This window comes from Heptranchias perlo, chromosome 21, assembly GCF_035084215.1.
Source record: "Heptranchias perlo isolate sHepPer1 chromosome 21, sHepPer1.hap1, whole genome shotgun sequence".
NCBI lineage: Eukaryota > Metazoa > Chordata > Chondrichthyes > Hexanchiformes > Hexanchidae > Heptranchias > Heptranchias perlo.
Window position 1 is genome coordinate 32,165,546 of NC_090345.1, and position 26,872 is coordinate 32,192,417.

The 26,872-nt window shown below is 42.2% G+C and overlaps 2 protein-coding genes across 3 annotated transcripts in view; both read right to left on the minus strand.

Moving 5' to 3' along the window:
* Nucleotides 1–18,953, minus strand: part of LOC137340319 (coiled-coil domain-containing protein 63-like) — an 80,547-nt gene extending 61,594 nt beyond the window's left edge. Inside the window, exons 1-5 of one of the 2 annotated variants that reach the window (XM_068002745.1) lie at nt 18,873–18,953; nt 18,657–18,745; nt 17,017–17,088; nt 11,738–11,837; nt 1,317–1,506 (exon numbers count right to left, since the gene is read on the minus strand). In XM_068002745.1, the coding sequence (XP_067858846.1) occupies nt 1,317–1,506; nt 11,738–11,837; nt 17,017–17,088; nt 18,657–18,702 (408 nt within the window). In that variant the 5' untranslated portion in view covers nt 18,703–18,745; nt 18,873–18,953. Of the gene's footprint in view, nt 1–1,316; nt 1,507–11,737; nt 11,838–17,016; nt 17,089–18,656; nt 18,751–18,872 lie in introns of both variants that reach the window. The other variant, XM_068002744.1, reaches the window with a different exon arrangement.
* A 5,479-nt stretch (nt 18,954–24,432) lies between these two features.
* Nucleotides 24,433–26,872, minus strand: part of LOC137340238 (cilia- and flagella-associated protein 46) — a 303,329-nt gene continuing 300,889 nt past the window's right edge. The window contains exon 60 of the mRNA XM_068002660.1: nt 24,433–25,557. Within this exon, the coding sequence (XP_067858761.1) occupies nt 25,421–25,557 (137 nt within the window). The 3' untranslated portion in view covers nt 24,433–25,420. The remainder of the gene's footprint in view (nt 25,558–26,872) is intronic.

The window sequence follows — 26,872 nt, forward strand, 5'->3', positions numbered from 1 at the left end:
CAGAGTGGCCAGGTCTGTCTGGTGGCAGCCTGTGCAATCTCAGGCCTGAAACATTGTGTGGTACATTGGTTCCATTCACTGCACATATAATGGTGAAGGTTTCAGATGATAGGAGACATCAGTCTGCTTATATAAACGTTATTTGGTTGTGAACATGAATATAGAGCATTGGGAGAGAGCCCGAATTATAATACTTCTTATTCCAACACACCGTCATCATGACATGCCGATAGTTAGCATGTTTTTGCAACATTTTATCACGTTCTTAATTCAAATTTATTTGTGATAAAAGAAATAAATGAAAATTTGCTTTTTTTATATACTTTCAGATTTAACAACCTTAAACTACCCTCTTCTGATAATGGGAATATTTCAGATATGCAGACAGCCTATGCTAGCTAGTCGTTTTGGTATGCAACTAGTGTTTCAGGACTCCACTAAAGTCTGACCATATAGACGTTGGGGAGAGAGCCAGTAAAATATGTTCGCAATCTATGTATGCAGGAGGACTCTCTATCCTCGTACTTCCACATAAGCCTTTATGTTAACATTAATAAGCCTTCCAACAATGCAACTTCCTGTGAAGTTTGAGAATCATACAATATATCTGTTTAAAGAATAGGGTACCTGGCTAAAAAAGCTAAATCTTCTCAAACTTGGTCAGTTAATCAGGCCGGGCTGTAAGCAGGCTTTACTTAGCTTAGCTCGTTTCTTCTGTAGAAAGACAGATTGCGCTATTTGCCAACAGATAGAAATCAATGCTCAATGAAACATCTGGAGATGAGCCAAGCGTTCATATGTTCTGTTGACTTTCACTCAGATCTGGGTTTAAAGATGTACCGAATTAACGATAAACTAAAAACTGTGCTCAGTTTGACTGTTTGGTTCAAATATATAAAATCCATATTTTCCAATTAGTAAATGACTCTAAAGGGTAGAAATTACTGTTGGCCATTTTAGTGTATGAACACTTGATTTGCTCACTGCGTGGAAATGCCCTCATGCAGATTTTTTAAGGGACATCAAAAAACCCAAACCAAATTAAAATGAAGTAGTTAAAGTTCACAACCATCAAATTCAGACACTCTTGTTTTGGTTCAGTACTCATCTCTAGATTGTGGTCAATTCAAATTGAACATGTTCTAAAGCTATTAACTAATCTTGAATCATTCATTCGTATTATAGGTTGATCTTGACTGCTTTCCTGATTTAAATTGGCCAACTACAGACAACGGGTCAAAGTTTGTACTCTATCTTCACGAAACACTTTCAGTCTCATAAAATTGTCTTTATAACAGATATATTATTGTCATTACCTTGTTCTCAATTTCTAATTGCTTCTGTTTTTCTTCTTCTATCTGTGTATCTACATCGTCAATTTTCTCTAGCAATGATTTTAATTTGCCAGAAAGTTTGTTTTCCTTTGCTGAAAAGGATTTGCTAAATGATCCGTTGAGCTTCATTAGAATTTCGTTCCTCTCTGCTTCCGACTGTTGAATTAATTCTCTTCAAATGGGGAAAAATCAACTGAAATAAGTCAACTTTGCTTTAGTTAAATAAAACATTTTACATTAAAGAATAATCTAACAATTAAAGCAGGTATATGCCTTATATCTGAATTACTCTACATTAGGAAAAATCAAAGCTTTTCCTGCATTAGTTTAAACTAAGATGTGTCTGTCCCATTAATAAAAATAACAGTATTAAGTTCTGAGGAAAATCATCTCGCTCCCCCCATCTGCCTTTGACAAGGTACCACACAGAAGATTATTAGAAAAGATTAAAGGACATTGAATTAGGTCAAAGACATCAAACTGGACTTAAAATGGGTTAGAAGGGAGAAAACAGAGAGTAGGAGTTAAGATCAGTTTTTCAGAGTGGTTGCAAGTGGGTGCCCTCAGGGTTCAGTTCTGGGGTCACTTCCATCCACTGTATATAAATCATTTGGATGTAGGCCTAAAGGGAGTGGTATCAAAATTTGCAGATGATACCAAGATGGGAAGTATAGTTAATTCTTTAGAAGACCAAAGGAAGTTGCAAAGGAGTATTGATAAGATGGGGGAATGGGCTAAAAAATGGCAGATGAAAGTCAATGTTAGTAGGTGTAAGGTGATGCATTTTTGTAAAACAGCAGTAATTATACTCTGAATGGAAGTAGGCTCGGTGCTGGGCAAGAGCAGAGGGATTTGGAGGGTGCAGGTTCATAGGGCATTAAAGGCAGCACCTCAGGTTGATAAAGCTATTAAAAAAAGCTAATGGAATTCTAGGTTTCATCGCAAGAGATAATGATGAGCCTATTTAAAATTTTATTAAGACCCCAGTTAGAGTACTGTGCATAGTATTCGGCTGCATACAATAGGAAGGATATTGAGGCTTTAGTGAGGATGGCCCAGAATTTGCTGGGTGTCATAGAAATGGTGAAATAACAGCAAATGCCATTACTATCACCACTAAAATCCCAGGAAATTATGGCGTTAGTGAATAATGCCACTGTTATAGCAACACCATAATTTGCTGGGATATTAGTGCCATTCCGCCAGAATCATCATTGAATCCTGAAAAAGGTCGTAATGCCTGCTCCATGCCCACTCGTTCCCCCCCCCCCCCCACCCATTGAAAACAGCCGTGACGACCAATTTGCAGCATTTAGGCCCACTTTATCGCCACTTACGGGAACGCCATTTCAGAAAAGCGCTGCAGAGTCTGGCTCAATAAATCTGTTACTATTGGGATAGTTAATGAGACAGACAACTGATGAAATTTAACATGTAGTGCATCAAATGATGCTATGGAAAAACTGTGAGGTTCTTTTAATGACAATATAGTGTGATTATAGTCCAAAAGTACAAAAATTATACACTCTCGGTGGACTGTTTTTAAAAATGATAAATTACTTTATTCAGATGATAGCCAACCAAGTCATTGCATGCAGTGGGCTTTGCTAGTAATTACTTCTCAGGTTTAGGAATTACTCAGATTTACCATTAGAGATATTGAACCAAATTCTAATTGCACTTGTGATTTGGCCATGATCATTGAGGATTTGTGAATTGTCAACAACAACCCGAAGATAACTGAAAAGGTACTTTTCAAGAAGATACAAGACAGTTTGATATGTGTTGTTTTCAAGGGCCTGCTGTTTTCTTCCACTTTATAAACAGCAATAGGATCCCCATTGAACGGCAGCACCGCTATCTCCAAATTAACCTGACCTGTGTATACTGATGGCCTGTTTCTGAGTGGGAGTGCACTTCAAAGCACCTTGGGTTGCCACTATCATCGCTGTGACGTATGATAATTTTGGTTTTGGATTGGCGCTGGAGGATAGGGGCAAACAACGGTCTTACTTATGGCAATCAGCACCAATTACGCCATTGCAGCAAATTCCGGGCCATTACAAAGCACTGGGATGCTGCCTAGTATGAGGAAGCATAAGTACAAATGAAGATTTTGTGGGGTTCAAAACCCCTTTAACAAAAGATTTGAAGGAAAGGGTTAACTGTGCCCCTTTTAAACACTCATTCACCTGATGAAGGGGATAATCTCCGAAAGCTTGTGATTTTAAAATAAAATTGTTGGACTATAACCTGGTGTTGTAAGATTCCTTACCTTTTAAACAAAGACATTTGAACACAGTAATGTAGTATACCGTGTTCTCGCAAATCCTGTTTTCCCTCAGTGATACTGATGGCAATGGAGACGTATGAGTTTTGGGATTGAAGACATTGTGCTATGGATAGATATCTAGATTATTAAATAAATAAGCTAGATGGAAAATATTGAGCTTGGAGGGTTGTCAGGCTTGTAAAACACACCGGCTTTTGGAAACACAAGCTTTTCAACACAGCAGGGGGTAACATAAGAAAAGGCAACAAGGGCATACATAAAGGCTTCAGATGGGGAAAGCAATGATAGGTGTGTAAACGCATGGGCCTCTCATTCCTATCTGGTAATCTGTTCATAGAACTGGGATTTGTAAAACATCAAATAGTATTGCATCCAGCGTATGGTCAAAACGTATAAGGAATGGATTTGAAATCACTGAAGCAATCAGAATTGAAGACTTCAGGACCATTAAGAATGTCTGTGCATAGAAATGAAAGGGGCTATCTCTACATGAAAGGCCATAAACAGAGATAGTAAAGGGGCCTTTTACATTCCATGGTTCGAGCGCGTGGTCTTTTGTACATCGAAGGGTCACCAGTCACATGATCAAAGCCTAAACTATCAATCATTGAGTATGTTAATGATTGAGGCATAGCCACAGGGAACGATTGAACAAAAAGAATGACACGCCCCAATCCTACATCCTATTGGTAAAAACAATATAGAAGAAGACTTTGAGAGAAGAACAGCCTCTTCACCACACGGCAGTCACAAGGAACGCACACCACAGTTGAACATCACGCAAGAAGACGGCCTCGAGACACAAGAAGTTGATCACTTCTGAGCTGCCTTGATGAGTAAAATCCTTGGTTTAGAGGTTGTATATATTATGTGATTTGCCTGATGTGTGTATGAATTGTTAAACCATTACATAATAACATTGCAAATTATTAAGTGTATAATGGGATTTTATAGAGGAAAGTCATATGAATGGTTTGATTTTGCTTCATGAATGTTAAATAATTATTTTTGATTAACGAAACTACTGTGAGTGAGGGTGACTTTCTTTGCTTAACTATTCGTCCAGTGTCCACGAATCACAGGAAATAAGGAATTCCTTACAACTTGAAGAACTGGGTCTTTTTTATTAGAACAACACAGATTATGGGGTAATATGATAGAAGTGTTTAAAATTTCCAAAGGATGGAATTGTATAGATAGAATCTAGACTATAGAATATAGACAGTTTCCTAGAAGTAAAGGGAATTAGGGGTTACGGGGAGCGGGCAGGAAATTGGACATGAATTTAGATTTGAGGTTAGGATCAGATCAGCCATGATCTTATTGAATGGCGGAGCAGGCTCGAGGGGCCGATTGGCCTACTCCTGCTCCTATTTCTTATGTTCTTATGTAATCAGGCTGTTTCTATAGTTGAAGGGGTAAGAATAAGGGGCTATAGATAAAAGAATAAACATAAAAGACATTTAGAACAGAGAGCAGAAGGAATTTCTTTACACAGAGCATTATAAGGCTGTGGCATTCACTTCCAGGTGTTAAGGGATCCATGTAGTCATAGTGCAGCATTACGAGTTAGAGGCACCTTTAATCAGAGTGTACTGCGAAAGGTTAGTTGCACAGGTATAGTTTAAAGAAGGTGAAAAGTACGCTGATGTCCAGGGTGGGCAAGGAAGAAGATTAGAGAGTGCGCAGTGTGTTATCTTGCCAGCCCATGTGAGGTCATTGAACTTTTTGCATCAGTTGTCTGCAGTCCTGAGGGTGAGGGAGTTGACACCAGTGGTACCTCCTTACAGATAACATGAGTTACATTCTGGCAGGGTTGGTGGCACTCACACCCCGGAGACTGTGACTCCTGCGTTCAATGTCCTCTATGAGGGCTTCGAGGTCTGTATCTGTAAAGTTTCCCGTTCTTCTTCTGGATGGAGCCCTGCCTGACTGCCCTCTGGGTACAGATGGTGCTTGAATGGTCATTATTCTGACAACGCTGTCCTAGTAGGCATCCCATCCCCCATGCGCTGTAAGCTTCACCTCATTCAAAAAAAAGAGGCTTGTATTTATGTAAGGCCTTTCACAACTTTGGGATGTTCCAAAGTGTTTTACAGCCACTGAAGTACCTTCTTGAAGTGTAGTCACTGTTGTATTGTAGGAGATTTTGTTGCCTGTATCCTATCCCGCTCACCCATCATTCCTGTCCTTGCTGACATACGTTGGTTCCCGGTTTCCCAAATGCCTCCAATTTAAATTTTCCATCCTTGTGTTTAAATTCCTTCATGGCCCTGCCTTTCCCTATCTCTGTAACCTCCTCCAGCTCTACAACTCCCCAATTGAACTGTGCGTTTCTCTGATTCTGTCCTTTTCTTCCCTCCCTCGCCCACCATTGGTGGCCATCAGTCATCCAGGCCCCATGCTCTGGAATTCCTTAACTAGCCCCTCTACCCCTCACCTCCCTCTCTTCTTTAAGACCTTCCTTAAAACCCACCTCTTTGACTAACCTTTTGGTCACCGCTCCAAATACCTCCTTTGGGACATCTTTCTATGTTAAAGGCGCGATATAAATGCAAGTAGCTATTGCTGTTGTTGTAGATATAGTTCAATGTAGAGGAATGTGAAATGATATATTTTAGAAGTAAGGATAGGGAAGAAAATACACCTACTTTGGTAAGATTTTAAATGGAATAGAAGAGCAGTTACACTGGTCATTAAAGATGCAGTGCAAGTAGCTAAGGCCATAAAAAAGGGTAAATCGAATCTTTTATTTTGTATCAAAAGGGTAGAATAAAAAAGCAAGGAGGTAATATTGTACAAAATGTTACTTGGGTCACAGTTGGAGTATTGGGTACACTTTTAGGCACCATATTATATGAAGGCTTTAAAAGCAATGAAAAGATGTAGTGCAGATCCACTAGGCTCTTACTATGAATGAGAAATTACAGTTATAAAGAGAAACTTGAGAAGTTAGGGTTTTTTTCATTGGAGCTGAGAAGGTTGAGGGGTAAGCTGACTGAGGTGTTCGAAATTATGATGGGTTATAATAGGGCAAATAGTGACAGCTTGGTCTTTGAAAGAGTAAAGTGAGAGCACAAATTTAAGAGAATCACAAGAAGGATGATAGGGGAGATTAGAAAAAATGTTCTTTTCACAGAGGGGGGTTAGAACGTGAAATTCTCCACTACAAGCCGTTTTTGAAGCAGAGTTCAAGGGGCTGATTTTCGGATGGCTGAACAGGTGCGTTGGGGGTGGGGAGGCTCCTAAAATGGCGGAATCCCGAAGCGGGTTCGGAGCCCGGCTCCAACCCGCTGACTTAAGGGTTCCCCAATGACGTGTTCGGGTGCGCGCACAGCTCCCGCATACGGGACTCCCGCCGGCAATTAAAGCCGGCGGGATGATAACTTACATTGTTATTTAGGTAGTTGAGATACTTGACAGACCGCATTCACTGGAGATTTTGGCAGGGGTGCAATTTTGAAGGATCCTCAGCGTGTTTCCCGTGCTGTGGGAAACATTCCCTGTTGGAGCAGACGTGTTTCAGCCAACAGCCAGTGGGAGATGCAAAGGATTATTTAACAGTTGGGGGGAATACCTCATTTATTGCAGCAGGGCATTCTGTCACTTCAAAGTTTTGGCTGTAACACCTTTGTCTTTCCACTCAAAATTATTAATTTGTACCCTAAACTCTGCTGTACAAACACATTTACCTACTTTGCGGAGCCCCCCAAACTCACACCGTCAGGATGGGGGGCGCCTTAGCTGCATTCATCACTTCATCTGAGGACGAGCAACATCACCAGCCTCGCCAGGCATGTCGTCCACCTCTGCCATGTGGAGCTCCACAACACAGTGCTGCGCCACAGGCACCTGCACAAAATAGTCGTGCAATTACACATACACCCACTGTAGGGTGACCCAATGGGTGGCATCAAGTGTGGGTGTTCATGGTGAATCTCATGAAAGAGACTTATTACACAAGCCAGTCAAGAATGGCCAAGATGTGGCAGTAGTGATGACAATAATAATATTTAATCAGCCATTAACAAAAATCAAATATAAAGAAAAAAACATGACAAACCGTCAAACACCCTACTGCATCCCCTTTGTGCTCACAAAACCTTTGCCTTACGCTTACGAGTACTCTGACGTGGTTCTTCCCCTGTGGCTGCAGCAGAGGTAGTGGCAGGTTGCTCTTGTTCACGCCCTGACCAATTAGATGCTTTCGGCCTACGCCCTCTGGGTTTCGGTGAGGGCCCCTCCAAAGACTGCTCCACCTGCACTTGTGCAGGGGCAGATTCGACCACCTGGAGAGGAGGCAGCATTGTGGGTACTGGTTGAGAGGGGGGCAACGGGTGAGACGTGGGAAAGCTTTGAGTGGCGTCTCCACTTCCATGTCCCCTTTCGCCATCATCCCTCTCCTGGGCCAGACCCACATCACTCCTACCAACCTGCTGGACGACAGTTTGAAGGACATGTGTGAAGCCTTGTAAGGCCAGAGCTAGTGTACCTGCCTGCCTGTTTAAGGCGGCAGAAAGTTGCTCACCCTGAGTCCGAAGGGCCGTTGTCAGGGCCTCAATGGATTCACTGGTGAGCCGTGCTTGAAGCTCCATGGAGGCTCGCCTTCCCTCCATCGCAGACATTTCCGCACTTACCCGCGACACTATCTCAGAGATTCCCTCCTGTACCTGTGCCACTATTCCACTCATGCAGGAGTTGGATTCCTCCATCCTCTGCGCGATTGTAGAGAGTGCGCGTGGCACCTGTTCCAGCACCTCGCAAATGTGCTACTGCCCCTCGATCATTCTCCTTTTGAAGGATGGCCCCCAGGGTTCAGCATCTGTGTCCAGCTGAGCAGACCCTGGAGAAGAGTGCTCCCACCGACGCGGACTCTCCACACCTGCCCCTGCCACCAGTGTCTGCTCGTGCTCACATGTGTGTGATGACTCACCATGTGCGACCCCAACTAACTGAGGATCGGGACCCACCAAGGTGTGTGTATCTGCGCATGTGGATGGCTCGCTCAGATGTGACGGTGCCCCCTCAGAGGCCGGCATGTCCTCTGAGGATTCGCTCTCCACCGTCATGGCGGTCGCTGAAGGCCCTTTAAGAGAACAGAAGACAATATTAAGCATGATGACAGATGTTGAGGTGCTGAAGATGGCAAGACATGTTAACATCATTTGCTATTGTGAGTGCTGAATGTTAAAGTTCTATCACCAGCCATTTGTCGGGTGGCAGACTCGGCGTTCCCCGGCGGACAGGCACTCGAGGGTACAGCTCAGTTAAAGAGCCTTCTGCTCCGCGTCCGTGAGGACGACCTGATGTTGCAGCACCCCTCCGGTCTTCGCCCTCTCCCATGCATTCTGGGCTCTCTTCTCCTATAAGGGGAGAAAGTAGAAAGGTGTGAGTGAGGGATGGTGATGTGGCCAACCGCTGAATGCATTGGTTTGGGTGAGGCTGACCGTGAAAGAGATGCATTAGAGGGTGAGTATGAGACAGAGCCATGACATTGTATGAGGATTGGGTTACGTGGTAGTGGTGGGATGAGTACTGGGGAGGTGAGTAAGTGCAGGTAAGTTGGGGATGAGGTTTGAGTGGGTGTGATAGAGTAGTGTTGGCAGTGCAGAAGGAGTCGTGTGATGGGGGCAGTAATGTGGAAGACGGAGTGTAGGAGAATGTGTAGGAGAATATAGGAGAAAGTGTACTCACTTTGGTTGACTTAGTTAGGTCATTGAAGCGCTTCCTGCACTGTATCTGGGTGCGGGAGACGTTGCTGCTGCTGGTGACCTCCTCTGCCACCTCGAGCCAGTCCTTCTTGGTGGCAGAGGCAGGCCACTTCCTCCCGTCCACTGGGTGGAAAATCTCCCTCCTCCTCCTCACCCCATCCAGTAGGACCTGGAGTGAGGCATCAGTAAATCTGGGAGCAGCCTTTCCCCTGGTCTGCTCCATGCTGTAATTTTGGTTGGTTGCTGCAGGAGCAGCATTGGAGGACTGACCCTTTAAATAGGGCTCCTCCAGCTGACAGGTTTTGATGTGGGTGCGCAGTCCGCCCGCTGCACAGGTTGAAGATGAGAAACCCGGAAGACGTGGTAAGTAGCTTCAATTTACCCGTTATTGCGTGGGGAACGGACGGATTTCACTGGGAGGGTTACCCACACACCCAGTCGTCCCCCCACTGCCATCACGCCTCCCTGGTAATATCAGGGCCCAAAAGTCAGTTTAAAAAGCAAAAAAAGGAATGTCAATGGGCTTGGGAAGCGAGTAGGAGAGTGATATTACACTAGGTGGCTTATGTAAAGAAAAATAAAGGCACACATTGATGATTCTAAATGAGATTCAGATAAGTACAGGTCTTCTCAGCATGTACAGTTTAACCCAAGTTGAATTAAAAGTTGATAGTGCATGTTTAAAAAGTATCAAACATGCTGTTTTTTGCTTAAAATGAAATGTCCCCATAGCATAAATGGTGAAATATAAAGACTACACATATCAGGCCAAAACCAGCAAAGGAACTCTATGACTGTCTGTAATTGTTTGTCTTACCAGCATTATTTTGTATAATATATTAGTTGATCTGCATCGCCCGTGGCACCTTAGAGGGAATAGTGCGCTGGATTTTAGCTGTCCCCACGGGGTAGGAAATGGGCAGCAGCAGGTTGACCACTCGATTTACCTTCAGGCTCATTTTCCTTTCCATTGACTTAAAAAGAAAATCAGGTGGAGTGCTGAGCAGGCAGTCAACCTGCTGCCGCCTTATACCCGGCCGGCTGTAACAGTTAAAATTGACCCCCGTGTTTTTTCTGTCCAATAGCTTGTGCCAAAATGAACATTAGACACAATAGTGTGATAGACAGGGTGGGTGTACTAGACGCAAGATTAATGTCTATTATAGATATATACATGGTACTAGTCTATTGCTCAGGTAAAATGGTCAGCATTGCATTGAGGTATACTTTTACCATAAATGCAAGGAAGTTAGCGTTAAAGAAGAAAAAATGTACAAGCCTGACAATAAAACTAAAAATTTGGAAAAATGTAGGGTGGAATTTTAGCTCCCCCCATGATGCGCTAAAAAAGGGAAACCTGACCCCACCCTGACACGAACGGGCCTACTTGCAGTTTAACCATGGCACTGGAGAGGCGGGTCAGTCATTATAATATTTAAATGAGGCTGCGTTCCTCAGATTTTGGCAGCAATTTAAATTTAACGCTGGCCGGCCAGGTTTCCCAGGGCTCGGGAAACCCGGCAGCTGAAGGGAGGTGCGAGCTGCTGGATCCAGCAGGTAAATGCTTTTTCAGCATTGCATATGGGCCAGGAGGAGCAGGAGTGCTTTCCCACGGCCCCCCAAGCAAACCTGCGTGTTCTTCCGACTCCCCCGCAATCTGCCGACCTTCCCTGCAATGGGCCGACCTCCTGCAATGTCTCCCCCACCGCAACGTCACCCTCCAGTCACGTCTCCCTCCAGCGATGTCTCCCCCACCGCAACGTCACCCTCCAGTCACGTCTCCCTCCAGCGATGTCTCCCCCACCGCAACGTCACCCTCCAGTCACGTCTCCCTCCAGCGATGTCTCCCTCCAGTGATGTCTTCCTCCAGAGACGTCTCCTCCCAGCCATGTCTACCCCCATCGTCTCTGCCCTGTGATCTCTTCCTTCTGCGATGTCTTCCCCCGCAATCTCTCCCCCCCACCACGATATCTTCCCCCCACCACCGCGATCTCTCCCTCCCTCACGCCCACTTCGCTGTTGCGCTCCGAGCCTCCACCCACTGACCCCCAATCTTCTCGATAGTCAGTGACGGTCCCCAGCGGTCCCCAGTTGCTGTTTTCTAAGGCAGGCTTTCCCACCCGGCAGCGGCCAGCCTCCCTATCTGGCTGGCTGCAGGGCGGGATACGAAGTAAAAAAAATTCCAATGAGGTCCCACCATTCAGCAGGAACTCTACCTTCCCGGTATTTCCGGGCTTCCCGGACGCTGACGCATGTCCCGCTCCCTCCACCCCTCCCCGCAAATATCGGGGCCAAAATCTTTATTTTGTGAGGTAAGAATGCGGCTTAAAGTTCCTTTCTGAGATGGTAAAGTACCTTCTATATTTTGTGTATTCATGATTTTGATCTGACATATTCACCTCTGCCTTCTAATTTCTTCCTGTGTTTCTTTCTCATAAGCCCGTTGATCTCCTTTCAGGATGCGTTGCTTATGCTTCAGAGCGGCCAGTTCATTTTCTCCTGAGAACGCACAATATTTTTACTTGACAGACCCTCTGCTGTGAGATACTGCAGCGACAGACAGAATATAAATAACGTCACATAACTAAAAATGGAATTGGAAAACTGCAAGAAAATTCAGGTTCATTGCAAGATGATAGCTGGATAAATGAGAAACAATGAAAGGCAATAAAAAGAAATATAATCATTTCTTGGGACTGAGGGCAGATTGCAGTTTGCCCAAGGTCCCAAAACGTTATATACAGTAGAAAGTTGTTACACTACAAATGTGTACTTTTTTCCGTTGGCCCTTAATGTTCTGAAATGACTATCCTCCATGTGAAAGAATAAATAGAAGAATGTTGTGTATGAGATGAAGTGGCAGCAGAGAGGGAGAGGGGATGCATTTTAGCACTTTCTTTTCCCTAGAACTTGCAGTCTTGGTGAAACATAGAAACATAGAAAATTTACAGCACAGGAGGAGGCCATTCGGCCCATCGTGTCTGTTGAAACGATGCCGGTTGAAAAAGAGCTACCCAGCCTGACCCCACTGTCCAACTCTTGGTCCGTAGCCTTGTAGCTTATGGCACTTCAAGTGCATATCCAAGTGCTTTTTAAATGTGATGAGGCTTTCTGCCTCTACCATCCCTTCAGGCAGTGAGTTCCAGACCCCCACCACCCTCTGGGTGAAATATTTTTTCCTCAGCTCCCCTCTAATCCTTCTACCAATTACTTTAAATCTATGCCTCCTGGTTATTGACCTCTCTGCTAAGGGAAATAGGTATTTCCTGTCCACTCTATCTAGGCCCCTCATAATTTTGTACACCTCAATTAAATCACCCCTCAGCCTCCTCTATTCCAAAGACAACAAACCCAGCCTATCCAATCTTTCCTCACAGCTAAAATTCTCCAGTCAACGTCCTCGTAAATCTCCTCTGTACCCTCACTAGTCCAATCACATCTTTCCTGTCATGTGGTGACCAGAACTGTAAGCAGTACTCAAGCTGTGGCCTAACTGGACAACCTCCCTGCTCTTATATTCTATGCCTTGACTAATAAAGGAAAGTATCCCGTATATCTTTTTAACCTCCTTATCTACCTGTTCTGCTACCTTCAGGTATCTGTGGACATGCACTCCAAGGTCCCTCTCTTCCTCTACACCTCTCAGTATCCTCCCATTTATTGTGTACTCCCTTGCCTTGTTTGCCCTCCCCAAATGCATTACCTCACACTTCTCTGGATTGAATTCCATTTGCCACTTTTCTGCCCACCTGACCAGTCCATTGTTATCTTTCTGCAGTCTACAGCTTTCCTCCTCACTATCAACCACATCTGCAAACTTCTTAATCATGCCCCCTACATTTAAGTCTAAATCATTGATACATAATCACAAAAAGCAAGGGACCTAGTATTGAGCCCTGTGGAACCCCACTGGAAACAGCCTTCGAGTCACAAAAACACCCATCGACCATTACCCTTTGGATCCAATTTGCCACTTTCCCTTGGATCCCATGGGTTTTTACTTTTCTGACCAGTCTGCCTTGTAGGATCCTGTGGGAAACAAATCCTTTTGCAACAAAGTGACATTTTTCATACCACTTGCACTGTGATCATTTAATGGGATGCTGTACACACCCTTTTCTTGAATTCATATATTAGTTATTGTGTTATCTCGATACAATAGCCCAAATCTTTCAGGAGTGGTATACGTTTCTGTTACCCAACATTGGAAGCTTTCCTTAAATGTTACATTTACATAACGTTTAAAATATGCCAGGATGTACAATAAATAATTCATTTCCTAGTGCATTTCAAGATAAATTTTACAGGTCATCACAAGACAACATATACTGCTGCAAATCCTCAATTGTATATTTTAACAATTAAATCTTGATTATGTTGTGGTTCATACTGTTGATAGTTATTAATGGACATAGCAGAAAGTGATTGTTACAAGCTTTAGATCTCTATTCTTTTCGGTCTTATTCTCTATTGGGTCTTTATTCGCTCGGGTACAATGGTGCTAGTCACTCCCCTAAGTGGTCTGAGCATCTCACTTTCAAGAATGTGCTTGTATTGCCCAGTTTCTAATTATACAATACTGTAACCCAGGGGTATAAATTAGGAACGCCTTGTAATGTGAACTGGATGGTCTTTCACAAGATTCTCCCATCTTTCTGATGGTAGATTGAAACACTGGGGCTGAATTTCCACAGGGGTTCTCCTGTTCATCCACCATAACTTCAGTGGAAGAGCTGTTGAAACCCCAGAAAACGTCACAAATGGTGTTTACGCCATTTTTCTAGGGTTTATGTGGCTCTCCTGCCCAAGATTAAAGGGTATGGTGGAAGATAAGCAATGGCAAACATTTAAAGAAATATTTCAACAGTCTCAATGAATATACATTCCATTGAGAAATAAAAACTCCACGGGAAAAGTGATTCATCCGTGGCTAACTAAAGAAGTTAAGGATAGTATTAAGATTAAAAGAAGAGGCCTATAATGTTGCCAAGAAGAATAGTAAGCCTGAGGATTGGGAGAGTTTTAGAAACTAGCAAAGGATGACCAAAAAATTGATAAAAAGAGAGAAAATAGATTATGAAAGTAAACTAGCAAGAAATATAAAAATGGATTGTATGAGCTTCTACAAGTATGTAAAAAGGAAGAGAGTAGCAAAAGTAAACGTTGGTCCCTTAGAGGCTGAGAGAGGAGAAACTATAATGGGGAATAAGGAAATGGCAGAGACGTTAAACAAATATTTAGTATCTGTCTTCACAGTAGAAGACCCAAAAAAGCATATCAGAAATAGTGGGGAACCCAGGGGCTAATGAGAGTGAGGAACTTAAAGAAATTAATATCAGTAGAGAAAAAGTACTGGAGAAACTAATGGGGCTAAAAGCCAATAAATCCCCTGGACCTGATGGCCTACATCCTAGGATTCTAAAAGAGGTGGCTGCAGAGATAGTGGATGCATTGTTTGTGAGCTTCCAAAATTACCTAGATTCTAGAATGGTCCCAGCAGATTGGAAGGTAGCAAATGAAACCCCCTATTCAAGAAAGGAGGGAGAGAGAAAACAGGGAATTGCAGACCAGTTAGCCTGACATCAGTCGTTGGGGAAATGCTGGAATCCATTATTAAGGAAGTGGTAACAGGGCACTTAGGAAATCATAACATGATTAGGCAGAGTCAACATGGTTTTATAAAAGGGAAATGGTGTTTGACAAATTTATTAGAGTTTTTTGAGGATGTAACTAGCAGGGCAGATAAAGGGGAGCCAGTGGATGTAGTATATTTGGGTTTTCAAAAGGCATTTGATAAGGTGTCACATAAAAGGTTGTAACACAAGATAAGGGCTCATGGGGTTGGGGGTAATGTATTAGCATGGATAGGGGATTGGTTAATGGACAGAAAACAGAGAGTAGGGATAAACGGGTCATTTTCAGGTGAGCAGGCTGTAGCTAGTGGGGTGCCACAAGGATCAGTGCTTGGGCCTCAGCTATTTACAATCTATATTGTAGATATAGATTGAATATATATGGGAGAACCTCCACTACACGGACTGCAGCGGTTCAAGAAGGTGGCTCACCACCACCTTCTCAAGGGCATTTAGGGATGGACAATAAATGCTGGCCTTGCCAGCGATGCCCACATCCCATGAACGATTAAAAAAGTATTCATGAGTTAGATGAAGGGATCGAGTGTAATGTATCCAAGTTTGCTGATGATACAAAGCTAGCTGGGAAAGTAAGCTGTGAGGAGGACACAAAGAGTCTGCAAAGGGTTAAATGAGTGGGCAAGAAGGTGGCAGATGGAGTATAATGTGGAGAAATGTGAGGTTATTCACATTGATAGGAAGAATAGAAAAACACAATACTTTTTAAATGATGAGCAACTATTAAATGTTGGTGTTCAGAGAGATTTGGGGGTTCTCGTGCAAGAAACACAAAAAGTTAGCATGCAGGTACAACAAGCAATTAGGAAGGCAAATGGTATGTTGGCCTTTATTGCAAGGGGGTTGGAGTATAAGAGTAAGGAAGTCTGACTACAATTGTACAGGGCTTTGGTGAGACCTCACCTGAAGTACTGTGTACAGTTTTGGACTCCTTATCTAAGGAAGGATATGCTTGCCTTGGAGGCAGTGCAACAAAGGTTCACTAGATTGATTCCTGGAATGAGAGGATTGTCCTATGAGAATGGGCCTATACTCTGGAGTTTAGAAGAATGAGGGGTGATCTAATGGAAACATATAAGATTCTGAAGGGGCTGGACAGGGTAGATGCTGAGAGGTTGTTTCCCCTGGCTGGAGAGTCTAGAACAAGGGGGCATAGTCTCAGGATAAGGGGTCAGCCATTTAAGACTGAGATGAGGAGACATTTTTTCACTCAGAGGGTTGTGAATCTTTGGAATTCTCTACCCCAGAGGGCTGTGGATGCTGAGTCATTGAGTATATTCAAGGCTGAGATGGATAGATTTTTGGACTCTAGGGTTATGGAAATCGGGCTGGAAAGTGGAGTTGAGGTCGCAGATCATCCATGATCTTATTGAATGGCCGAGCAGGCTCGTGGGGCTGTATGGCCTACTCCTGCTCCTATTTCTTATGTCGTTATGTTCTTAAGTTATGGCAGACAAGCGGGAGAACCTCCGATGAACTTCACCCCCATATATTGAGACGGGGCCAGATTCAAATCGTTAAGCTGCTTTATTTTACAGACCGCAAGTGTAAATGCAGAGTAACAGTTGTAATCAAATCTCTCCTTGATTCAACTAATTACAGAGCCCTCCTCCAGAATAAAAATAAGCCACACTGTCCCTATTAGTCGGCTTACTTAACTTTTCCCTCATTGCTTCTTCTCTTCCTTCACCCATGGAACTGATCACAACCTGCACTGCTCTGGCTCCAACCAATTCTTGCCTAAAATGGCAATCAGGATCCTATTTACATCATTGGGTCCTGAATTCCATATTAAAAGGAGCCTATTGCCTGAAATAGGAGGGCGCATTGGACACCTGACTTTTAAAATGGAGCCGGCCGCATCGCCTGTGTTAACGGGGCGGGGTCATTTTGAGGCCATTACCACCCTGTTAATGCCAGGCAAGAGCACTCAAAATCCACCCCAAAGTAATGAGTGGCAGCCTTTCATTGATTATTGATTTGAGTTCCTACAATCTGATCCTCAGTACAATCTCAGTTTTTCTTACCTTCATTATCACTGTCAACCTCATTGCTGCTGTGATATTTCACTGCTGGTGACCATACAGGTGATCGAGTTTCTGAAAATCAGCAATATATGAGATTACAGCATGAAATAATTCAGAATCTATGGTACAATCACAATCAAAACAAGGGTGAATATAGATATATAGATTATTTAATGTAACTGGACTACTGTGTGTATAACAGGTGGCATTACATTAGGGTGTAGCCAGATATGACTGTAACAGGAACAGAGTCTTATGATTATTGGGAAAATAGAGAAACTAAAGTGTCAGCAGTCGACAAATTTTCCACAGCCATATGAAGATTTAATCATTAACTTACATTTTGGGCCTTTACCAAACACTCTTTACCCTCCCTCACTACAAAATGTGGTTTGCTGAAGGAGGTCTGTGCCTGCTATGAACCAAAACGTAGCCTTAGGTGTTTAGTGATTGGGATGTAGCATACTTTATGTCTAATAATCTACCCTTTCACTGCTGGTTATACCAGAAACAGTTGTCCAGCATACAGGTTTTCCGATACAGTTATGGAGGTGGCAGGAAAGATGTGGTATGGGCATTGTACCCACACCCAAGTCACGTATAACTGACCCTAATCAATTTTCCAGGATTGGGCATTGTTAGGCTTTGGCATGTAATCCGCTAGTATTTAGAAGCTTATTGCTTTGGGGCATTCCTCTTCATTCAGTGACAATTTTAAATTGATGACCCCTCATCACTGACTCCCAACCAGGGGAAATAGCCTTTCCTTATTCACCCTTTCAAAATCCTTCATAATTTTAAAAACATCAATTAAATCTTTTCTACTCGTGAAAATAGTCCTGGTATCTCGTCTCGTCTCCCCTCATAACTATAGTTTCCCAGTCCTAGCATCAATATACACTGTACACTCTTTATAGCATAAATGTCCTGTCCATAATGGAATGCCCAAAACTGCATACAATACTCCAACTGTAGCCTAAACAATGTTTTGTACAAATTTATCATTATTTCCTTACTCTTGCAATCTATGCTGCTATTTACAAAACTGAAAATGCTATCTGCACTTGCACTTTCAGGGAAATATGTATTCAAACCCCCAGGTCTCCATTCATCCACATCCTTCAGTGTCTTTCCATTCGTGTAAACTCCCATTCTTTATTTTTCTTCCCAAAATGTATTAAAGTGCATCTGCTACCTGTCTGCCCATTCTGTGAACTTATCTCTATCTTCCTAAGGTCTTTTACAGTCCTCCTCACTGTTCACAAAACTTCTTACTTTCATGTTATCAGCAAATTTTGAGATCATGCTCTTTACGCCCAAGTCCAAATTGTCTACATATACCAAGAACAAAAGCACTAACAACCTTTCCCCAATCCAGGCAATGTCCATTTACTTAGTTTCTTGTCATTAAACAACTTTCTATCCATGCCAAATTGAAGTGTACACCTCACCTACTAATAAAGGGTGATATGCGTTTGCATCCACTATCTCTTAAACACATACTGTAAATTTTATATTAACATTATAATTAACATTTCGCTTGGAGTATTCTAATAACATACTATTGGGCCTTGGATTGACCTTTCAGAAAAGATGATAGGTACATTCCATAGAATTATTTGTTTTGAAATGTTACTCACTTTGCCTTGCTCCTGGATCATTCCTTTTCTCCTCAGATTTTAGCATTTTTACAGATTGAACACAGAAAGATTGATTTGATGGCTACAGCCTTATCTTTGGAAAAAAAAGAATTGTCAACTTATATTTCTTTGCTAAAATTATAAAGAAAGTTACAATTTACAAGTTACAGCGTGACTAATAAAACAAATTTCATATACGCCAAGGAACTAAATTACATTTTGAGTAACTTGAATGTGTTACTGTGGTAAGGTCAGGTCTGCTGAGAAATAGTTCCAATGCGAGTTGCAAGTCTGACAGTGCGGAAAATGAATACATTTGTTTCTATGCAATAAAACTACAATGATTTATGTTGAAACAACATTGATACCAGTTGAGAACCTTAGTAACTAGATAACAGTGCTTGGAACAAAACACTTACTTGCAAATGTAGATTGATTTTACAAAGTAACAGGTCAAATGTTATCAGTTACTATAGAAATTGCATTGCAAGCAAACTTTTGTTAAAATTCAACTTGTGCTTCGAAGAGAAGAGGAGGAAGAGGCTCATTAATTTTAACCCCACAGTACTTGAACAAATGTATCCCTTAGCCTTTGTGAAATGCCACACTATAATGTCATTCTAAAGTACAAATTTTAAGAAAAGCTTTGTGATATACACGTACTAGCTAATCCTATTCTTTGCTTTTCATATTTTTAGCACTGTGATAAAAAGTGACCCCACAAAGCAGCTTGAGCTAATGATTTTGTTTCATTGCTGAACATACCAGATGCCTGAAATTACAATGTGGGATAGTAAAGTGCGGAGCGTTGACCTGACGTTCCTCTCCCTTATATTAGAGGAGTTGTCAACCCATTTATTTTAATTGGCTAATGCATTTCCCCAAAGAATGGAGAAAGGAATTTGAGACCAATGTGTTAAATTTTCATACGCTAGTAATACAAATTGTAATTTCAGAAGATGTGTTTTAAATAGCTTTCGATATAATATGGTATATGGCATGGTCTAGAGTTGGCCATCATTTGTTTGAGATTTATCTGGTGATATTCATGTTGAAAGATTTACATACACTATTTACCAGTATCGGTACTTAAAGAGGAAGATATTCAGAACAACTTGCCAAACCAAACTTAATTTCACAGAAACAAATCCCACTTCATAATCCCAAAACACGGAAGTGGGGGGATTGGGCGGCAGGAGTTCTGAAGTGCCCGGCCTGCTGGTGCAAGTGCAATGGAGCAAAATCAACGACCGCCTGAAGTGAAGGCTGCTGGACCCGTCCCATCAGAGAGATGGTCGTTGGCCTGGGACACGTTGGCATTCCAGCTGCTGCCATCTTGGAAAGAGACAACTTGCTGCCATTGTGAAAGGAATTATGATTTGTTATAGAAAGAAAGAACTTTCATTTATATAGTTTCATGACCTCAGAACATCCCAAAGCGCTTTACAGGCAATGAAGTACTTTTTAAATGTAGTCACTGTTGTAATGTAGGAGATGTCGCAACCAATTTGTACACCGCCAGGATCCACATACAGCAATGAAATAAACGACCAGACTAGGTGTTTTATGTGGTGATTGAGGGATAAATGTTGGCAAGGACGTTGAGAGAACTCCCCTGCTCTTCTTCAAAATAGTGCCATGGGATCTTTGACATCCACCTGAGAGGGCAGACAGGGCCTTAGTTTAACATCTCATCTGAAAAATGGCACCTCCAACAATGCAGCACTCCTTCAGTACTGCACTGAAGTGCCAGCCTTCACTATGTGCTCAAGTCTGGAGTGGGGCTTGAACCCACGACCTTCTGACTCAGTGACAAAAATGCTACCACTGAGCCAAAGCTATCATGGCTTATTTATCAATGATTCTCATATACGTGTTCCTATTGGTTAATCAGATAACACTTTAAATTATACTATGCCAATTCTAGCATACAAACATTTAACATGTTTTTAGGCAATGCACTTATGAGATATTTCAACAGAGATGTAACCCATTTAAAATAAACACGTTTGTTTACATTAAAATAATAGACAACGGAATTGTACCACGTACTATGTAACTATACACACAGCATAATTTAAAGTTCATAAATTGTGTTTGTCAGTACATCCTTGAGCTTGTTGGCTGCTCTTGGTTGGATATTTCTTCATTAGTTTTCCAATTGTCCTTGTTTTTGATGTATTGATGTATTTTTCAAAGTTTCATCTTTGTCACTGTTGTGTATTTGTTATTGTGCTGTTCCAAGCATCTGTTCGTGCTGATGTAGAATATTGATAAGTTATTTTTGCATTATTTGTTTACACCAGCATAAATTGCATTAAAAGTATGTTGAATTTATGCGATGGTATTGTTTGACTGAATTTTGATTTTGTAGCACTCTTGTCAAGCATACAAACATACAAAAACAAAGGACAGGAAAAGACCAGTTGGTCCATCAGGCCTTTCCCATACTGTCATGGTGCAACTTATGCACATGACCCCCATCTGATCCCACCAGCCGGCCATGCAATCTCCTGGGAGAGGCAAAAAAAAACCTCAGGCCTCAGGCCAGGAAAATCCATAGGCCAATTTATCAGGAAAAAAACTCTGGGAAATGCCACACTGATGCCCGAAAGGGATCAAACAAGTTCCAGGAGACCACAGTCCACAGTCACTGAGAGACACATCCCCCCAATACTGTTCCTACCTTTTATGCACAGTGATGTCAGCCACACTCAGGAACTCATCCAGCTCCCTTTTGAATGTTTGTAGTGAATCAGCCAACTTGTTACATTGGTCAACAACTATCTGTGAAAAGAAATACCTCTCGACATCTAACCTAATTCTATGCTTATGTAATGGATACTCATGTCCGTTGGTCCTTCATGACCTAACTCAAATGCCCAATCAACATGGACCCGAATTTAATCCTCTCATTGTTTTAAAGACTTCAATCAAATCTTCTCATGGTCCATGCTCCTCTGGAGTAAAAAGCTCTGCCTCTTTAAGGCTATTTGGTAACTAAGGGCCTTTAAACTAGATATCAATCTCGTATTCCTCCTCTGAACTTTTTCCAGGGACTCTATGAGCTCTATTTTCGCACCCGCGATCATGGCGGGGGGGGCTGCAAAAATCCAGGATTCCCGGGGTGGGTCCGGAGCCCGGCTCCAACCCACCCCATTTCCAGGTTCCCCAGTGACGCGCTCACATGCGGGCGCAGCCCCCGCATGTGGGACTCCCGCCGGCAATTAAAGCTGGCGGGGTGCCACTTAAAGTACTTGAACAGGTACTTCAGGTTGTTTACAGACCTGATTGCCCTGATATTTTAGGAGGGATCGGATTTTGCAATTAACTGAGACTGTTTCCCGTACTAGGGGAAACACTCCCAGTTCAAATGGACGTGTTGCAGCCACCAGCATGTGGCAGCTGCAAAGGTCCATTTGATGGGTGGGGGGGGGGGGTTGGGGGGTGGGGGGAGACCCTCACTTATTGCAGGAGGCCACTCTGTCACTTTGGACAAAGTTTGGCCTCCACCACCCTCCTCCTAACAATCAAATGCATAAATCTGCACACTTACCCCGGGGTCCAGACACATGTACCTACCTTGCGGACCCCCTCAAATGTACATCTTCTGTGTGGGGACCACTGTAGCTGCAGTCATGACCTCCTCGGAGGGCAAACTGCATCACCAGCCTCGCCGGCCACGCCGTCCACCTCTAACACGTGGAGCTCCACAACACAGCGCTGTGACACATCCACCTGCACAGCAGGAGGGAGGGCAACAGCAGAGAGAGATGCATTGCAGAGGGCACTACCCTCGGCACAGGGTCTACAGACCGAGGCTCAGCTTCCGTGGACATGTAGTCGTGGACATCTGCAGCCTCCTTCATGCCGAGCTGCTCCCGGCTGGCCCGAGCACTATCTTCTTACCTGTCGCTGTCAAAGTCACCACTGCCCTCAACAACTTCTCCTTCGCATCCTTCCAGGGTGCCACCGGGGACATCGCCGACGTCTCTCAGTCGTCTGCACAAAAGAGCCCTGCAAATACACCTACACCCACTCTGCAGTGACACAATAGGTGGCATCAGTTGTGGGTCTTCATTGTGATCCTCAGGAAAGGGCATTATTGCACAAACCAGACAAGATTCGCAAAGACGTGGCAGTAGTGGTGACAATATAATATGTTATGTGAATTGATCAGAAATTAAATACAGGTAAACACCATGACAAATCCTCAAACACCCTTCATGCTCACGACAAGTTTGCCTTACGCTTCCTACTGGTGCTGATTGAGGGATAAATGTTGGCCGGGAGAACCCCCCTGCTCTTCTTTAAAAAGTGCTATGGGATCTTTTACATCCACCTAAGAGCACAGAAGGACCTTGGCTTAACGTCTCATTCAATAGACCGCATCTCCAACAGTGTAGCACTTCCTCAGCACTGGACTGGTGTCAATAATGCTCTATGTCAAAAAGTTTTTATCATAGCAAAAGTGATACTTTTAATTGTTAATTTCCTTTAAATTTAGAGGGAGGCAATTTTGATTTTATGCAAATATGAGTCGGGGTAGTTGTGCGACATCTGCAGTGATATATGTGACACAAGCATGTTGAATAGATGTTCTTTCTGGAATAAAACAAGACAGGAGCTCACTGGTCACGTGTGGAATAAAACCGAAAACAAAATAAATTATCATTCAAAGTAAATATGAATTGGGTCATGAAAGTTTTCATGTTGACTGTTTATTTACTTTAAAATGTTGTTTAATGCCGCTTCTGTAAGTCATTAGACCAGGATTATTCACTTGGCGATTGGTTAAAAACTTGTCAACTGGTTAAAAACTTGTCAACAGGAAATAATTAAGATCTCCACTGCAGTTATTTTCCAATTCCAGTGGTAAACCCATATTTGAATTATTTGTCGATCATGAAAATCAGTTTTTACTGATTTCCATCAATAAATTCCTGGATTTTTTTTCAGCTAGAAGATCAGTAGAAAAACAATCTCCTCTAGATTTTGAGGGAAAAGCCCCAAAATAACCCATTGGTCTCTCAATGAAAATCAAGTCCAGAGATGCGGGCATGTCATACATGTGACATCAGCATGCGCACTAAATTCTGTGTGTGATGTGCTGCCATCATAGATGTGATGCATGCAAATCTCAGCACCCAATTTTCAGCAGGAAGAGAAACAACTTGTTTTTTGAAGGAGACCTGTGGAGTAGGGTTGCCAGTACTTGCATTGAGTGTGGATTCACTGAAATTGTTCAAAAGGGAGCTGGATGAGTTCCTGTGAGTGGAAACCAGCTTGATTTATAGAAGGTAGGTGGATTAGTTGGGACTGATAATACCAATCATGGTGATCTCTTCAAGCTTGCTTGATCGCCTTTGGTAGTTGGAGAGTAAACCCCAGAGTTTTTCCCCTAAATTGGCATAAGACTTTCCCCCTTGTTTTTGTCTCTCCCAGGAGATTGCGGGACCAGAGGTGGGAGTTGGTGAGATGGGGGTTGATGATGTGTGTAGATTACACATGTTGGGATGGGACAGGCTTGATTGATCAGCTGTCCTTTTTTGTATGTTCCTCTGACCTGGACCATTGTTAGGTATTACTGTGAGGATAACAGTTTTTATACTGCGGGAATTGCCAGTCTTTCATTGCTAACTGGATATGGAGCAAGGACAGCAGTACTTCAACAGTTACCACACTGATGGTCCCCTGGAGACTGAGGTCGTCAACCAAAAACTGACTCATATCACACACAAAGGCATTATTTACTAAATGCAAGAACACAGCTGTGTATAATTGGCAACAATTTTTATTATCCAACCATCACACAGGTAGGTAACACTTGGAGCCACACCAATAAAAACGGAGATTCTTCAATTTTACTTCTAATTGATAAAAACTGTTTAGGCATTAAGTGAGAGTCTGGTAGTGAGCCCTATAAAATTGGTGCTGTGCACAGTGTAAATAATTGTTCATAGTCATTTAGCTTGACTGTATTTTTTTCTTAACCCCTTGTTTGTTTTCTGGGTTTGAGTGATGTCCAAAATAATAACTTTTTTTTTAAAAACTGATTTTCTCTGTATTGGGGTCCAATTTTTCCCAGTGATTTTCTCCTGTTTTTACACTAAAAATAAAATCTGGGTTTTCAAATTAGCAATAAAAAATAATTTTAATGATCCTTACAATTATATTGGTCCTATTCAGTTGTTTTGATGTGGTAAAGGAATAGAATAGTCCCAGCTGGCCAGCAAACTCCTAGTTTGTGTCTCACCTTGCTAAGCTGTAGTCATATATGTGTTTAAGAAATAATTAATATGCACTGATAAGGGTAAATAGAAGCATTCCTTTTTGGCAAAAAAGGTGGAAAAAACAGACATGTTGTGGTAATCCTGCTATCCTGCCTGAATTACAATAATCTGGATGATAAACCATGAAGGTCAGTATGGCCATTGTTAAAACAATGCTTTTACTGGCATTACCATCACTGAGTAAAACCACCGGACAATATGCCAACCACTGGAAAATTTAGCTCCAAATCATTTTACAGACATTTGTAGCAATCAAAATATGCAAATAATTGGAAACTTAACATTCAAATAACTCAAGAAATTTAATTCAAAGAAAACTGTTGAATCAAACTTAATAAATCCAGTCAAAATATCAAAAAATAACAAATACTACAATTATCTGTATACTGGATTTCTAACAGTTTATATTGCAAGAGGCTAAAGATTTTGTGTAACATATATGCAGAAATTTACTATTTCATCATTAATAGTCTAAGTGACAATTAGATTTGGCAATCCATAAAGTATGAAGTTAAAAGCTGCTTGCTGAGTGTTCAGTTCTTCTGGCTGATCACTGCTTGCCTGCGCTTTAGGGTACTCAGATAGAGGGCCAAGGGAGCGTTCTTCCACTACAGAAAAAAACCCAAGAAAGAATTTTCTAAAAATGTAAGCAAGCAAACAGTTATAACTTAATTGAAATGCATTCACAATTGCCTTCCAATACACATGTAAAAAAAGATAAGCAATCTAAATATACCAATTCATTCTATACCTGGATAATGCATGAATTAGCTTATACGATCATCAGTAAGTGCAAACAGTATACTGGAATATTATGCTTGTGGTATGTATATAAAAACTTATAATCATGGGATACTGAACACATTAGAGTTGCAACGCTAATACTGGTGACAATAAAACAGACAAATAAATCATGATCCTAAATTTTATTGGTTGTTCCAGGAGACTCCCATCATAATTCCGGGTCCTGGTCTTATGTGGGAGTTTCCAATGGCCTTGTTTTGGTGGTGAAGCCTCTGCCTGCTGCAAACAAAACTTCTGATGTGAACGAGGTGGCAACAGAGGGTAGGGATTCCCTATACAGGGAGTTCCTGTTTCCTCAGCCTCAATGGGACCCAGTTTATGCTTATAGGCTGGTACATTCCCTATACTGGCCTTCTGAAGGGCATGTGGGCTGCATCCGGGAGGAGGAATCTAAGCTGGGGTTGGGGCCAAGCGATAAAGATGGGTGGTGGGGGGGGGGGGATTTTTAAACTGGCTCCCTGACTCGGGAGGCTGCTTGTGGTGATTATCTTCCACTTTGAGGGATGGTGACAATTTCAGCCTGTGTTTCCACTGTCTTCGTCAGGTGTGTCTCCACTGTGCTAAAAGTTTGCTCCTGGAGGCCCCTCCCTAGACCCTGTAAATGTCCACAAGGGTCGTACCCCTGTAGATATTTGGGGCAAAGTTCTTCATTTTGAAATAAAACACAATGAAGTACTTCATGCTTAGTCTTCAGATTCAACGAGTTACATTAAGACCTTTGTACATTTGATTACAATTCTTCTCACTTGGGAGAATGCAAATTCAGTATTAAAGATTTTTAAAAGTTACCACTCCCACAGCCTGCTTGTTGTTTAACAGGCAGCACAATTAATCATCATTCCCTGCAAATTGGATCGTTAAAATATATATTGTAAGTAAACCTGTCCAATAAAATGGTATTTATTATGATCACAATATGAAAATAACAAAACATTAAATTTTTGCACATTTCAGGGTTGTTTTTCCGAACCCTGAAATTCAGTATTAAAGCCAAGAACTGACACTTTTGGATTGATTCAAAAAACCTCCTTCATAGTAGTAGAATGGTAGAATTATCTGCGATACTACAGAGATTATAGGCTGCTAAGAAACAACATTCCCCTGAGATCACTATTGTAC